General features: G+C 37.1%; 5 protein-coding genes across 6 annotated transcripts in view; 3 read left to right on the forward strand and 2 right to left on the reverse strand.

Moving 5' to 3' along the window:
* Positions 1-2,837, forward strand: part of LOC306847564 (immunoglobulin superfamily member 6) — a 3,741-nt gene extending 904 nt beyond the window's left edge. The window contains exons 3-6 of the mRNA XM_079381561.1: positions 48-145; positions 484-537; positions 1,822-1,929; positions 2,029-2,837. Coding sequence (XP_079237687.1) covers positions 48-145; positions 484-537; positions 1,822-1,929; positions 2,029-2,082 — 314 coding nt within the window. The 3' untranslated portion in view covers positions 2,083-2,837. The remainder of the gene's footprint in view (positions 1-47; positions 146-483; positions 538-1,821; positions 1,930-2,028) is intronic.
* Positions 2,838-3,401: 564 nt separating this feature from the next.
* On the forward strand, positions 3,402-5,569 carry rps2 (ribosomal protein S2). Its single transcript, XM_079381672.1, has 8 exons — positions 3,402-3,460; positions 3,858-3,995; positions 4,184-4,273; positions 4,569-4,676; positions 4,771-4,944; positions 5,025-5,184; positions 5,277-5,368; positions 5,445-5,569. The coding sequence occupies exons 2-8, from the start codon at positions 3,861-3,863 to the stop codon at positions 5,523-5,525; spliced, it is 840 nt and encodes a 279-aa protein (XP_079237798.1). The 5' UTR covers positions 3,402-3,460; positions 3,858-3,860; the 3' UTR covers positions 5,526-5,569.
* Positions 5,570-5,996: 427 nt separating this feature from the next.
* On the reverse strand, positions 5,997-8,954 carry ndufb10 (NADH:ubiquinone oxidoreductase subunit B10). The gene is made up of 4 exons (XM_079381706.1): positions 8,516-8,954; positions 7,102-7,240; positions 6,858-6,997; positions 5,997-6,670 (listed from the first exon to the last, which is right to left on the reverse strand). The coding sequence occupies exons 1-4, from the start codon at positions 8,661-8,663 to the stop codon at positions 6,585-6,587; spliced, it is 513 nt and encodes a 170-aa protein (XP_079237832.1). The 5' UTR covers positions 8,664-8,954; the 3' UTR covers positions 5,997-6,584.
* A 304-nt stretch (positions 8,955-9,258) lies between these two features.
* Positions 9,259-14,168, forward strand: msrb1a (methionine sulfoxide reductase B1a). The gene is made up of 4 exons (XM_079381727.1): positions 9,259-9,414; positions 9,860-10,002; positions 10,379-10,493; positions 10,707-14,168. Exons 1-4 carry the CDS (start codon positions 9,360-9,362, stop codon positions 10,724-10,726), a joined length of 333 nt encoding a protein of 110 aa, XP_079237853.1. The 5' UTR covers positions 9,259-9,359; the 3' UTR covers positions 10,727-14,168.
* A 431-nt stretch (positions 14,169-14,599) lies between these two features.
* On the reverse strand, positions 14,600-16,538 carry fahd1 (fumarylacetoacetate hydrolase domain containing 1). 2 transcript variants are annotated; one of them, XM_079381687.1, is made up of 2 exons: positions 16,422-16,538; positions 14,600-15,425 (listed from the first exon to the last, which is right to left on the reverse strand). In XM_079381687.1, the coding sequence occupies exon 2, from the start codon at positions 15,395-15,397 to the stop codon at positions 14,738-14,740; it is 660 nt and encodes a 219-aa protein (XP_079237813.1). In that variant the 5' UTR covers positions 15,398-15,425; positions 16,422-16,538; the 3' UTR covers positions 14,600-14,737. The 2 variants fall into 2 exon arrangements, with proteins under 2 accessions (XP_079237813.1, XP_079237814.1); XM_079381688.1 differs by lacking the exon at positions 16,422-16,538 and adding an exon at positions 15,529-15,599.

Raw genomic sequence — 16,538 nt, forward strand, 5'->3', positions numbered from 1 at the left:
GACCATCATGATGTTCTTGTTTTAAAAAAGCTGTGTTTTATATCCAGGGATGGGCTTAAACACAGCTCAAGGATTGTTGTTGACTTTGCTAGTCCTGCTGATTGTGTACAGCCTCCTTGTCCTGGCCATCATCATCTGCATTAAGGTGCAATTACAGTACTGCACACAACTTTTCAAAGTAATGCAATGTTAAAAAAGGTACAAAGCTGTCACTGGGGCAGTACACTAAGGTACAAAAGCTAAAAGGGAATAAATTGTACACTTTAGGTACTAATACTACCATTTACGGGTAAATAAGGTATAAATAGCTTTTGTACCTCAGGGTACCTCCAAAGTGACAGCTCTGTTCCCTTTTTTCTGAGAGAATTTCTTTGTAACATAAAAATTCTATAATGCTTAAACTTCCTAAGTGTTTACAAAATGTAACTACATTACATTTTTTAAAGAGTTTAATGAAATTTAAATTTTTTTTGTCATCAAAAGACTGGACAATTAAAATCAGTCTTTAAAAGAAGATGGAGTAAAAGTGAGAAAAAGGTATTGTTTGCCCTCAATACTGTTTTACTTACTGTATAAATTAGTAATATTGTGAAATATTATTACTATTTAAAATAAATGTCTTCTGTTTTAATACATTTTAAAATGTAATTTATTCCTGTGATGGCAAAGCTGACTTTTCAGCAGCCATTACTCCAGTTTATTTGAATAGGTTTAAAGGGCTCGTTCACCCAAAAATTAAAATTTGATGTTTATCTGCTTACCCCCAGGGCATCCAAGATGTAGGTGACTTTGTTTCTTCAGTAGAATACAAACAAAGATTTTGAACTCAAACCGTTGCAGCCTTTCAGTCATATAATGACAGTCAATGGGACCAATGGTTTTGAGAGTCAAAAAAACATACACCGACAAAACCAAATTTAAACCCGGTGGCTCGTGACAATACATTGATGTCTTAAGACATGAAACGATCAGTCTGTGTAAGAAACTGAACAGTATTTATATAGTTTTTACCTCTGATCCGCTGCCCGGTCCAACTGTCCTGAGCGCGTTCACAACAACCGCATGACACGTCTTCTTCTTCTTCTTCTTGCTTTATGGTGGATCGCAGACTTATAAGTGCATTACCACCTGTCTCTCAAATAGACCATTGACACTCTATCTACAATCTCAATTAGGAGTGCCAATGGTCCATTTGAGAGATAGGCTGTTGTGAACGCGCTCAGGACAGTTGGACAGTTCGGCAGATCAGAGGTAAAAAACAATATAAATAATGTTCAGTTTCTTACACAGACCGATTTTTTCATGTCTCTAGACCTCAGTGTATCGTCACGAGCCTCAGGGTTTAATTTGGTTTTGTCTGTGTATGTTTTTTTTTACTCTCAAAGCCGTGAGTCCCATTGACTGACATTATATGACTGACAGACTGCAATGGTTGGAGTTAAAAATCTTTGTTACTGAAGAAACAAAGTCATCTATCTTGGATGCCCAGGGGGTAAGCAGATAAACATCAAATTTTAATTTTTGGGTGAACTATCTCTTTAAAGAAAATAATTGCAACTCTGATTTCATCAGAAATGTCTTAACTTGTGTTCTGAAGATGAACAAATGTCTTGCAGGTTTGCAACGACATGAGGCTGAGTAATTAATGACAGAATTTTCATTTTTGCTTGAACTATCCCTTTAAGGGGTTCTTTATTTGTCACATACATATACATGTGATTTTAAATGTATTAAATGTATCCTTGATGAATAAAAGTATGAATTTCTTTGTACTGACCCCAAACTTTTGAAGATATTGTGAAAAAAGCGTTGTCTTTTCAGGCGGACTCAGCTAAGCAAGTGATCTTCAGTGGAGTGGTGCAAGAACTGTGCAAGAGGAACTTAGCGGGAAGCAAAACGGAACCGCACTACAAAGTTTCCCAAAGCAAGGTTTTCTGACTATTCTTTTTAAACGCATATTTTTAGCAAATGCTCAACTAAAAAAAGTGTTTGTTATAGCCTAACTTTTATTTTCAATCTTCCCTATAGTCTACAGGTCAAAATGTAAACCACAGTGAAGATATTTACCAAAATCTTGATTAGTGAAGAAAGCGAATGCCCGGATCTGCAAAACCTGCAGCTTCCAGCAAACCTGGAAGCTATGATTTTGGGAAAAGAAGTTTAACTGCAACATATTGGATTTTTGCATTAATAAAAAAATGTGTAATGTTCACATTTCTACCATGTGTGCTATTTTTACTGATTAAAAAACCAAAACCAAAAAAAAACACTTGATGTGGTAACATGGTTGTTGTGTAACCCAAAATTGCGACATGTTGATGACCTTCCTCTCACAAACGTTTTACAATCATGTGAGCACTCTTGCTATGTTTAACTGTATTTGTTAAATGCTGAGTTAATATATTCACCGTTATTTGCAGGATCAGCACCATAACAGCATAATTCATTCTTACATTAGAGTCAGTTTTTTTTTTTCTGTTGTCTCAGAGCAGAGGTGAGACAGAATTGACAGAACTGTTTTTTAAACATTGACCAAGTTTTGTGTCCTCTTTATCTGTATTTAATTTTTACCAGGCTATGTAGTCTACGCAAAACAACACCAATACCTAATTTCTTCACTTAAAATAATTAATTTACCTAAATCTGACTACATTTAAACAGTCTAATTCAGAACACGCCAAATTTGTTCTCTTATCATTACAAATTGTTTTTATTTTTAGCTATTAACCAATAAACAAACCGACACAAACCAATTCAGAATATATATGTTTTCTTCTGTTTGTTTGTTTGTTCTCTCTCTCTTTCAATTTTATTTCTTTAATAAATTATTTAACGTAACAAATTTATGTCATTATTTGTAGCATCGGAACGCTTTTTTAATATATATATATATATATATTTAATGCAGTTACGTACATATTAATACAAACATATACATCTCACAACAGTAATAGAAAAAATTAAAAAGGGTATACAGAGATAAAAAAAAAAAAACATAAAACAAGTGCATGTACAAATATATCTATGCCAGGGATTAAAAAAATAAAAACAGCCTAGTCCTAGCCTAAAATGTAAGTCTGAGCTGTTTCAACTGAAATAAACTTGCACTGACTGATCTTAAAATATAACAATGCCTTTGTTTTGTCTCAAGATGCACACCAGTAATGTTTTTTTTTCTAAGCATGTTTATAAAAATTACTTAAATGTCCTAATTGAACTATGGCCTAATCCTGGCTTAGTCTAAGCCCTGTCTGTGAAACCGGGCCTTAATTAATCAAATGAAAGTGACATAGTGCTTCATAGGTCTGTTTCTAATATTGTGCAAAGTAGAGCTTTGCCAGAACAGACAGGTCTCTCGACTGCCGCTAGAGGTCGACATGATCAAATATCGCGATACTTGCGCTTGAATAAATACTCCGCGAACTCTCGTGCGGCCTTCTTCTTCCTGCACTCACATCACGTAAGTGAGCACGCTGAACAATATCTGTTAGCATCTCCGTAATCGTGAAATAAAGACGCTATATTTCTATAGCAGACCTCTGTGTGCGTTTTAGTAACACTGTGAGCGACAAATGAATCCTACGAATTGAGCGGATAGGTTATTTTAGAGCACTTTTAAGTAGATGGTCTCAAAAATGGCGGGGCACCGGTGTAGTCAGTAACTTGTTCTTAATATACTTAACTGTATTATATAATTCATATTAATGGCACAATTTTATTTAGCTGTAATGTCTGTGTTGGTTTATATAGTAGCATGTTAGTCTATTGTAAGCGGGTGTTGTAAGATACATGTGCATTTGTCTTTATCACGTGTCTGACATTCAAGTCTCTTGTTCGTGTTTTTTCATGTTTTGCAGCAAATGGCGGACGACGCCGGTGGTAGAGGAGGTTTTCGCGGGGGTTTCGGCACTGGCGGCCGGGGTCGCGGTCGTGGTCGCGGCAGGGGCCGTGGAAGAGGCCGCGGGGCCCGAGGAGGAAAATCTGAGGATAAGGAGGTAAAGCACCAGCCAAAGACTGTTATAGATGGGCATTAAGTAATATTTTATTAAAGAGATACATTGTGTACTGTTAGCCTTTTATTTTGGCTTTACTGCATGTTCTCTCTTTACTATGCAAGTGGATGCCAATAACAATTTATAAGATGCGTAGTTGTAGCTTCAGTGTCCATTTCTGTTTGATATAGTGGGTGCCCGTGACCAAACTTGGTCGTCTGGTGAAGGATATGAAGATCAAGACCCTGGAGGAGATCTACCTGTATTCTCTGCCCATCAAGGTAAAGTTGGCCAATAATGTATTCGCCATATATATTTTCTGAATGTATTTTATAGGTCTTAAATTAAATATGCTTCACTTAAAAAAGTTCAGCATACTAATGGGATCTTACAGTCTAAAATCCAGTCCTTTCCTGCAAGTTTTGTTTTTCACGAATCTTTTAAACTTGGATGTATGTCACAATACAAAGGGAAAGATTTGCTGCTACTTCTGGTTCATTGTGACTTTAAAGTTACCAAAAAACTCCACAAATTGACATGCTTTGCTTTTTGTGACACGTATTGCCTTTCCTGTAGGAGTCTGAGATCATTGACTTCTTCCTGGGTTCAGCCCTGAAAGATGAAGTCCTGAAGATCATGCCTGTCCAGAAACAGACCAGGGCTGGTCAGCGCACCAGGTTTAAGGTGACTTCCTACTTCCTGAGTGTTAAATACTAGTCAAATCCCCTATAACTTTTTAAAAATAGTTCATAATTGTTCATGTTTTTCAATCTTCTAGGCCTTTGTTGCTATTGGTGACTACAATGGCCATGTTGGTCTGGGAGTCAAGTGCTCCAAAGAGGTAGCAACTGCTATCCGTGGCGCCATCATCCTGGCCAAACTGTCTATCATTCCCGTCAGAAGAGGATACTGGGGTAACAAGATCGGAAAACCACACACCGTGCCATGCAAAGTGAGTGTTCGCAGGTGGTTTAGCACACTGTTTGGATGCGTTTGGATGTGTTTTTAATGGCTGAACATGTATCTGCTCAGGTGACCGGTCGCTGTGGTTCGGTCCTGGTGCGTCTCATTCCTGCTCCCCGTGGTACCGGCATTGTGTCCGCTCCTGTGCCCAAGAAGCTGCTGATGATGGCCGGTATCGACGACTGCTACACCTCAGCCAGGGGCTGCACTGCCACTCTGGGCAACTTTGGTAAGCGGCTTTCATTTGAATACCAGTGTTTCTGGATAAACTGTCCATGGTTGAGTATTTCAACGATAATAATGTCTATTTTCTCATTGCAGCCAAGGCCACCTTCGATGCGATCTCAAAGACGTACAGCTACCTGACCCCTGATCTCTGGAAGGAAACTGTGTTTACCAAGTCTCCTTACCAGGTAATGTGTATTCACACATTGTTCCTTTTCACAAATACATGCTGTTCTTGAAACTAAAGTGTATGTCCCATTTCAGGAATTCACCGATCATCTGGCCAAGACTCACACCAGGGTCTCTGTTCAGAGCACTCAGGGAGCTCTTCAGGCAGCCTCCTAAATGTTGTACAATGGATTGAAATAAAAGTCCAGAAAGAAAACCAACTTTTAGTCTGTGCTCTGTTTTTTCATTGTGAAAGCAAATGGTTTGTGAACTTGTTTTTGATTTACATACCCAAAACTGTCCCAACAAAGTGGGCAAATTCAAGTTCTTCGGTGTCTAAACTACGAAGTTTGCTATATTGTCTGTGGCTGAAGGGGCTTCAAACACTCATTTGCACAGCTTTGGTTGCCTTTTGCCTTTTTTTTTTTTTTCTTTTTTTCAACTAAAGAATAAGACCATTAACCTAAATTTTGTTAAATACACTATATAGGTGTTAGAGTATAACATGTTTTGCATCATAGCTGTTTAGTGTCATTTTAATTCACCTGGAATGCCGTACTAAGATTTGTTTAAATTTGGCACTCACTATGGCTACATTTGATTAAAAACGAAAACGGTAATATTGTGAAACAATAACTTTTCTGTTTTAAAATATTTTCAAATGTAATTTATTCCTGTGATGCAAAGCTGAATTTTCAGCGTCATTACTGCAGTCTTCAGTGTCACATGATCCACTAGAAATTGATTTGCTGATCCAAAAACATTGATCAATGTTGAAAACGGTTGTGCAGTTTCATATTTTTGTGGAAATAGTGCTACATTTTTTCAGAATTGAGAGAGTTCAAAAGAAAGCAACAAATATTTGGCATACTGTATGCTGAGGTCAACTTTGTATAACATTGTGTACTGCTGCAACTATTGTCAGTACATTAGAAACCAAATCTTGTCTGGAACAAATATTTATAGAAAAGTGATTGTGATTTATAGACTTTGAGCAGCAAATGGAAATAAGCCATTACATATGAAATAAACTAATATGGTTTTTAAAATGTTGGAAACGTCTACAAAACCAACAACACTATTGAAAGCCCTTCTAAAGCACAAATGTGAATAAAAGTAAAATAGAAAACTTTTTTTGAATAGCAACAGCTACTGAGAAGTCACTTTCCAATAAACTTTTATTTTACACATTGACATGAGATTGACATAGAAAAGCCAAAGGAGGAGTTTATAGGTTTATGCCTGCGGTTGCTCTGCCATCATTCTTTCCTTCTGTTTCATCAGACACTTCCGTGCGCTGGCGTACGCACCAAGATCTCCATCTAAATGAATTTAAGTTGTTAAAAATAACTTCTGGACATTTATATAAACGCTTTTGATTTCCTTGTCAACTTAAAAGCATTTTAGGCAACATCTAGTTCAACTGACTTGTCCCACTGTGTTATATATTGAACGGATTTAAAACCACTGCTAATAGCACATAAGATTTCTAGCAGACATCATACTCACAGCGAGATTGAAAGGCCTTGGAAACTTGCTCGAACTGCTGAAATTCTTTATTGCAGTTCTGTCTATAACTGGGACCCTCACGCTGCTGGCAGGCCCGAAGACGCTCCTGGATCACCTTCACAATCTCCTGATCCACCTTACTGCAGACAGAAAAATAAATAAATAGTGATTGTACGCACAAAACTTCATTATGTAATGCAACGCTTAACGATATAGTACTACAAGGCTTTCTGATGCAACATACTAGTCTCTTCTCCACTGCATCTCGGCTTCATAATAGCACACATAATCTCCTTCCTGGCACTGAGTCAGCTCAGGAACACGGCGGAACTTCTGATGATAGTAAGAAGACTTCTTACCGCTCTGGATGCCTTCGACAATGTCTGGTAGATCAAAAAGCAGGGCAATTAAATAAGCATCATAAATTACAAGCCAAGTACAGTTTAGTTGTCATTTGTTTTAGTCATTAAAGGAATAGTACACTCAAAAAATTAAATTTGCTGGAAACTCTCGGGCCATCCAAGATGTAGATGAGTTTGTTTCTTCATGGGAACAGATTTGGAGAAGTTTATCATCATTATATCACTTGCTCACCAGGGGATGAGAGTCCAAACGGCTGATTAAAAAAAACAAACAATAAATCCACATGACTCCAAATGATCAATTTATGTCTTATGAAGCCAAAAGCTGTGTTTATATCAGACAAACACATTCATCACTAAGATGTTTTTAACTTAAAACCGGCTAAAATACAAGTCCTCTATCCGTAATATTGCTTTCTCCAGTAAAAATGTGTCTTGTCTGAATCACGAGAGAAATATGCTCTGATCAAGAACCATTTATAAGAATAGAAAACCAATGCAAAACCGTTCTAAACAAATATGTTGGTGGATTTTGATGTGAGAGGACAACAGGGCTAGAAGAAACGGACTTATGGACTTGCTAGAAATGTTTGTTTTGAGTTTTAAAAAATGCCTCAATGGATTTAGTTCTTACAAACGCGTAGCTTTTCACTTCACAATATGTTAATTGATGGACTGCACTGGTGTGGATTATTGTGATGTTTTTATCATCTGTTTGGACTCTCATTCTGACGGCACCCATTCACTGCAGAGGATCCACTGGTGAACATGTCATATAATGTTAATTAACTTCTCCAAATCTGTTCCCATGAAGAAACAAACTCATCTACATCTTAGATTGCCTGAGCATGAGTACATTTTCAGCACATTTTTGGGTAAACTATTTCTTCGTTAACCCATTTCCTGAATTTTGAAATGACAATGAACGAAACTATTACAAAAACACAAACCAAAGAGAAAAAAAAGTCACAAAATTCCAAGAAAAACAACACAGTTTAACGAATATTTTCAATATGCATAACTCAAATATTGATGCAACTTAATATAAGGGTTAAAATTTTGTGTTTTATATTAAACAACATGGACACAAGATTCTTAGATGAGATGCTGACTCTTAGGGTCATGCACATGCCTGTAAAGTGTTAATATTCAGCAATTACGTCCCCTAATACAAGGGTTAAAACACAAATGCATGTCCATAATTTGCCTTTCACACTTCAAGGGCTACTGTATATCACACTGGATGAATAAGCATATGTAAACAGTCTCAGATGCACTAGTGTGGAGTCGCTTCACCTCTGAATGTAGTCACTGGCAAATCCACCGAGTAGTAGAAGAGCTTTGACAGTATTAAAGCTGGATTCGGCAGAACCGATTGTCTATCCACCACTGGGGTCTGACTGGGAGGCTCTGGATACACATCTTTATCGTGATCTGTCGGCATTTTCGACCATTAATTGGAAGGGAAATCTGAAAAATCCTTTAATCGACCTCCCGTTTCTCCCCTCCACAGTGCGCATGCGCGCTTCACACAACATGGCGAGAAAGGTCACCGAGCTGCGACGAATAAACGAAATTAACACGACTTGTATTTTATTTCATTTGTATCATTTTTATCAAATAAATCCGCCATTAATCTGTATAAAATTAACTATTTCATATCTCCGTTTCGTTTGTAAACAGCCAGGTTGAAGGTGAAAGGTTATAGATGCTATTATTTTTTCTACAAATAGATGTCGTGGTTGTGAAATTGGTGCAATTTTTTGATTCCAAATATTGAGACATCAATTATAAAAAAATAAAACAGATGCAAATACAATATGTAAAAATAAAAAATAAAAACAAGTACAAAAGTGATATATAAACAATTAGGTAATTTCAAGGCTTCTCTCTGCATTCACTACTCTTCATAAATCTCAACAAATACTAATTTTCATTAAAAAAAAGTTATTAATAAACTTTTTTATTGATAAGGTTATGTAATTTATATGTAATTATGTAACACTGGACTGCTGACACACTTGTACAGTAGCGATTGTGTGGTCACGTGGTACAGACACGCTTCTCGAGATCCGAGCTGAAGTTATAAAACACACCAGCTGATACAGATAGTTACAACTTGATCAAAGTCGGTGTAGTCATGTCTTTCTGTTCGTTCTCTGGAGGGGAGGTTTATAAAGATCATTTTGAGACCGGTAAGTTGACTGCGATGTACTATTTAACATGTAAACAAGGCAGCTTGGGTAATATCATGTATGTGTAGTCAGATGTGTCATTTGATTAGTAAAACTATGGGAAAGTCTTGTTTTAACGTTATGGTTCGTGTTGCTAAGAGAAGAAAGTTATTTTTCAGCCTTTGTTTCAGATACAAAAGTACTTTTTGATATGATTGACATTTAATATTGCTAAAGCATCATAAAAATGGTACAGCAAAAGTTAATGTATGTTAATGGTAATCGGATGTCTTTTTCTTCATGTTATTTCTCAGTGATAATCTTATACATCAAGTTTTTTTTTTTAAAGATAATGTAGCTGAATTGTAGCATTAGTGACTTTCAAACTGCAGAAAATAAGATTGAGAAATATTTGACACTGCTAAGGGGATTCTGTCTGAGACTTACATGTGTGTTTCTTCTGCAGGCATGTATGTTTGTGCCGAATGTGGGCATGAGCTGTTCTCCAGCAGGTCCAAATATGAGCATTCATCACCCTGGCCAGCCTTCACAGAAACCATCCATGAAAACAGTGTGTCTAAACATGAGGAGAGATGGGGTGCTTATAAGGTGAAGTGGCTTTCAGTCTTTTATTTCTTTTTTTTTCTTTTTTTTCTTTTGAGAATTTGAAGTACCTAAAGAAATAGTTCACCCCAATATGAAAAATTTACGCACTCTCATTCCATCCAAGATCTTCGTCAGAACAGATTTGGTGAAATTTTGCATTTAGAAACAGTTTGGACTCTCATTCTGACGGCACCCATTCACTGCAGAGCATCAGTTGGTGAGCAAGTGCTGTAATGCTAAATTTCTTCAAATCTGTTCCCATGAAAAAACAAACTCATCTATGTTTTGGGTGGTCTGATGGTGAATTTTTAGCTAATTTTATTCCTTTAATCTGGGATCTGGAGAATGTGAACACTGAATTCTGTATCATCTTATACAGGTTAAATGTGGTAAGTGTGGAAACGGTCTTGGCCATGAGTTTGTGAATGACGGACCCAAACACGGCCTCTCACGCTTCTGAATATTCAGCAGCTCTCTGAAGTTCATTCCTAAAGGTACACATGACAAATTGATACAATTAAATTAAATATTTTAATGAACCGCTATGCCAGGAAACGATCAGAATTAACTGAATTTCTACACTAATGGCTGTTAACATGATCTGTGCTTTATTTCTTCAAGCAAGCACATGATATCTACTTCTGTTTATGTACAGTAATACATAACAAATTTGATTTGTTGCATAACCCTCTTGTTTTCTTTCACAGTTAAGAATGAACAACAGTAGAGCCAGATGTTGGATGTGAGGATGCTTCAGTAAGAGCGTATGGAGAAGCTCGGATGTGTTTTCCGTGTGGATGGTGTATGAAAGGCTCTGATGAAAAGCCCACAGAGGAACGATCAGAGCAATGATGTGTAAACAGCCTCATGGGAAACACAAAGAAGCTTACTCCCAGTAACTGCTACTTCTGATAAATACGCACAACTATGCAAGATCAGATCTTTTATAATATTCACTATATGCACTATTGTTCAAATGTCTGGGGTCAGTAAGACGCTTTAATGTTTTTGAAAGAAGTCTCTTATTATGCTCTCCAAGGCTGCATTTATTTGACGCATTAAAATACAGTAAAAACAGTAACATTTTTAAATATTATTACAATTTAAAAAAACTGCTATTGTAATATATTTTAAAATGTAATTTATTCCTGTGATGCAAAGCAAGATCCTCAGAAATCATTTTATTTTAATATGCTGATTTGAAGCTCAAGAAAGATTTCTTATTATTATCAATGTCGAAAACAGTTGTGCCGTTTCATATTTTTCTGGAAAACCATGAAACTTTTTTCAGGATTCTTTGATGTTCAAAAGAACTGCATTTATTTGAAATAAAAATAATTTGTATTTAATGCATCCTTGCTGAATATAATTTTTTTTTTCAAAATATATAAAAACCCTTACTGACCCAAAACTTTTAAATGCTAGTGTGCATTTTATCTTAGTTTGCCTGTTATAGATCAATAGTTACCTTTTAAAGTAAATAATTTGGTTACTTGATAACATAAGAATCACAAATGCTGACTTCTGCAGCCCCACTTGGTCATGCAGAGATAATCTTTTAGATACATTTACCACTTGACATAATTTATGCACTAACATATTTAGAACAATACCAAAAGGTGCAAACTACTACTGCTGTTTCTGTAGATCACTGTTTCAGTCACTGCAGAGATTTTAATCACTAAATCTTGTCTGCATGTAAACTGCTGGATTTGTCTGCTGTTACATATTGATGGAAACCCAAGAGATGTTCAAAGTCTATAATCCCCCAATGAAGATCATTTTTTAAATGGGGTTAATAAATAAATTGTTTGTGAGAATGAATATGTAATGGAGCATGTTGATACCTTGAAAGTACATTCATAGTCTATGTAGAGGTCAATAAAAGCAAAAGAAATGTTTCTGTTTGTATTTGGTATTTTATTTGGATTTTACAGGATAACCCCTCTGTCAAGCTCCTGAAGTTCGCAGATGACACCACACTGATTGGCCTCATCCAGGACGGTGACGAGTCTGCTTACAGACAGGAGGTTAAGGAGCTGGCTGTCTGGTGCAGTCTCAACAACCTGGAGCTTAACACGCTCAAAACTGTGGAGATGATCATGGACTTCAGGAGAAACCCCCCTGCTCTCCCCCCACTCACTATCATGAACAGCACTGTGACTGCAGTGGAGTCATTCAGATTCCTGGGCACCACCATCTCTCAGGACCTGAAGTGGGATATTCACATTGACTCCATTGTCAGGAAGGCCCAGCAGAGGTTGTACTTTCTTTGCCAGCTGAGGAAGTTCAACCTGCCACAGGACTTACTGAAACAGTTCTACTCTGCCATCATTGAATCCATCCTCTGCACCTCAATAACTGTCTGGTTCAGCTCAGCTACCAAATCTGACCTCAAAAGACTACGGAGGTTAGTCCGGACTGCTGAGCGAATCATTGGTACAACCCTCCCCACTCTCCAAGAACTGTACAGGTCCTTTTCAAAAAATTAGCATATTGTGATAAAGTTCATTATTTTCTGTAATGTACTGATAAACATTAGACTTTCATATATTTTAGATTCATTACAACACAACTGAAGTAGTTCAAGCCTTTTATTGTTTTAATATTGATGATTTTGGCATACAGCTCATGAAAACCCAAAATTCCTATCTCAAAAAATTAGCATATCATGAAAAGGTTCTCTAAACGAGCTATTAACCTAATCATCTGAATCAACTAATTAACTCTAAACACCTGCAAAAGATTCCTGAGGCTTTTAAAAACTCCCAGCCTGGTTCATTACTCAAAACCGCAATCATGGGTAAGAGCGCCTGACCTGGGCTACAGAGAAGCAGCACTGGACTGTTGCTCAGTGGTCCAAAGTACTTTTTTCGGATGAAAGCTAATTTTGCATGTCATTCGGAAATCAAGGTGCCAGAGTCTGGAGGAAGACTGGGGAGAGGGAAATGCCAAAATGCCTGAAGTCCAGTGTCAAGTACCCACAGTCAGTGATGCTGGTGTTGGTCCACTGTGTTTTATCAAGGGCAGGGTCAATGCAGCTAGCTATCAGGAGATTTTGGAGCACTTCATGCTTCCATCTGCTGAAAAGCTTTATGGAGATGATGATTTCATTTTTCAGCACGACCTGGCACCTGCTCACAGTGCCAAAACCACTGGTAAATGGTTTACTGACCATGGTATTACTGTGCTCAATTGGCCTGCCAACTCTCCTGACCTGAACCCCATAGAGAATCTGTGGGATATTGTGAAGAGAAAGTTGAGAGACGCAAGACCCAACACTCTGGATGAGCTTAAGGCCGCTATCGAAGCATCCTGGGCCTCCATAACACCTCAGCAGTGCCACAGGCTGATTGCCTCCATGCCACGCCGCATTGAAGCAGTCATTTCTGCAAAAGGATTCCCGACCAAGTATTGAGTGCATAACTGAACATAATTATTTGAAGGTTGACTTTTTTTTTTTGTATTAAAAACACTTTTCTTTTATTGGTCGGATGAAATATGCTAATTTTTTGAGATAGGAATTTTGGGTTTTCATGAGCTGTATGCCAAAATCATCAATATTAAAACAATAAAAGGCTTGAACTACTTCAGTTGTGTTGTAATGAATCTAAAATATATGAAAGTCTAATGTTTATCAGTACATTACAGAAAATAATGAACTTTATCACAATATGCTAATTTTTTGAAAAGGACCTGTACTTATCCAGAGTGAGCAAAAGGGCTGGTAAAATCACTCTGGACCCCTCACATCCAGCACACTCCCTCTTTGAACTGTTACCGTCTGGTCGACGCTACAGAGCTCTGAGCACCAGAACGACCAGACACAGGAACAGTTTCTTCCCTCAGTCAATACATCTCATGAACACTCAATAAATAAACGGGGAACACACAACTAATACATTATCCATTCACCACACTCACTTATTTTATTTTTATCATTTCTAATTTGCACATACTTGACCTGTACATACATAGTTGCCTATATTATATATTGTGTATTTTTTTGCTGCTTTGTACATTGGTTATTGGCTATTTCTTGTTATTTTGTTTTATTACCTGTGTCCTGTCCTGTTGCTGTCTTTCTGTTGCACTGTGGAGCTTCTGTCACTACAACAAATTCCTTGTATGTGTAAACATACCTGGCCAATAAAGCTCATTCTGATTCTGATTTCTTACACATATAAGCTATAAACATTGAATTGATTTACGCCCAGTGAAACCACATCTGATTTTTAAAACAACCTGAATGTTGTAAAATTATAGAACAATACACAAAAGGCTAATAGTTAACTAATTTTGCCTACTATTATATGTTAGACCTACCTCCTCAAGCTTAAACTATGCACTGTGTCATTATTCAAGTGTCATCACTTGAGAAAAGTGCAACCACATGCTGATTTTTCTACACAATGTGCTGTTTTCATGTTTCTTCCTGTAACTGTTAAACCATAAATCAAGTAAAACAAAGCTGCTCTGATTAAAGAACATTTAGACCGGGTAAAATGTTAGATTTACATCATAATTTACATGACCATTAAAGCATTCAACCTCTGATAATTTTGCAGAAAGAGAATGGCATAAGACGGCCACAAAATATGTAGTCAGATTACATTTTTTATTTAGAAAAGATAAAACATCATACAATGTTTCCCTTTCTAGTGATTGTAAAATCATTGTGTCATTGTCATTGCAATGGCCGTGCTTTGCAGCAAATTGTCTTTAATTCTAACTGAAATCAACTTTTTCGATCAACTTTGAACGTCATAGTCACAATGCCATCAATCCCAGCTTGAAGTTCATCTTGTTCCTGGACACTTGACACTCCTTTAGGGGTCCCAGTGAGAATGAGATCACCTTCCTCCAAAGAGATGACCTCGCTGATGTAGTTTATGAGATACGGGATGGAAAAGATCATCTGGGATGTGCTTCCATTCTGTTTCACAATATCGTTCACCTTCAACCACAGGTTGATGCTCCCCGGGTCTGGGATCTTCTCCTTGGGAATGAAGTCACCGATGGGACATGATGTGTCGAAAGCTTTGGCCAGGGTCCATGGAAGACCTTTGGACTTGCATTCGTCCTGAACGTCCCGAGCTGTCATGTCCAGGCATAACACATATCCAGCCACATGGTCCATGGCTGAAGACTGAGGAATAGCAGTTCCTCCTTTACCAATCACCACCCCCAGCTCAACTTCATGGTGGAGGTTGCTGGTGTAGAAGGGAAGCAGGATAGGAGACCCTTCCCTAACATAAGCAGAAGGGGGCTTTAGGAAAAGCACAGGTTCGCTGGGAATGGCATTTTTGAGCTCGATGGCGTGATCTGCATAGTTTCTCCCGACGCATATTATTTTCTTTCCCCATTCCCAAAAGCGAGCGATATTCCTTGCGCTCATTTCGGAGTCCGACACCAGGCAGCGAGACCTGCAACCGGAAATAAAATGACCTTTGGTCGCTTGATAACAGAGGGCGGTCAGACACGCCAGAGCAGTGCAAATTATCTAGTGCAAATAAAACGAACAAGAACCTGATGCAACTGTGTGTAGTTCAGTCCTGAAGACATTCGTTCTAAAGTCGGCTACTAAAGAACTCTACTACGGAGAAGGCGTAGTTTATGAATATTAATTAGGTCTCGCTAACGTTCTTGAAACTTGACCAATGGCGAAAGCTGCGTTATTGAATATTCATAACGTTTTGCTGGCGCCACTAGTTGCAAACGTTTTCAATTTTAGCAATATTATAATTACAGAAAGGGAGACCACCTAATTTTGAAAAAAAAAGTAATTGGGGATAAAATTCCAGATTACACAAAAACTGCCTATTTTGAAAACGTTATTCAAAGAGGAAATCCCAGTTCACTATTTTTTATTTATTTATTGTTATATAGCCTACATGTATAAATGGTGCTTTGCATGTATTGCATATATATTTACTTGTGTACATGCACGTTTTTTTCTATATGCCTTTTTTTCTTTTTTCATAATGGTGAATGTGAGATGTTTGTACTAATTTTGTACATAATTGCATAATAATAATAATAATAATAATAATAATAATTAAGGTTCGTTTTTATAACTAGTCATACGGTTTATTTCGATTTACTTTACCGTGTCTCCCTTTTTTGGGGACTCCAGTTGCAAGGCCATCAACAAAAACAATAAAAAACAAAATAGGAAAAAGTAAACAAACAAAAAACAGCTGGTGAGAAATGTGAAAGTAACATTTGCATCTGAGTTATGGACTTTAATGATACTATAAAATAATACTTTAAACATTAATTTCGATAATATATATTTGTGACAGCGAATCTATTGGTGTTTCGTCCCTTGTGTCAATAATATATTGTAAAATATTAAATTTGTGTCTTTTGTGCTAATTTTAATTTTATAGTATGCGTGTAGATATGCATGCTGTAATTACCTTGTACTTGACTGTATTGGATTCTTCAATAATAAAAAAAAAAAAAAAAACAACAACAAAAACTTAGATCATGTGACGCTAATGCCATGAGTTATGAATAGTAGCCAAGCCTTCACT

Source organism: Barbus barbus (assembly GCF_936440315.1).
Source record: "Barbus barbus genome assembly, chromosome: 3".
NCBI lineage: Eukaryota > Metazoa > Chordata > Actinopteri > Cypriniformes > Cyprinidae > Barbus > Barbus barbus.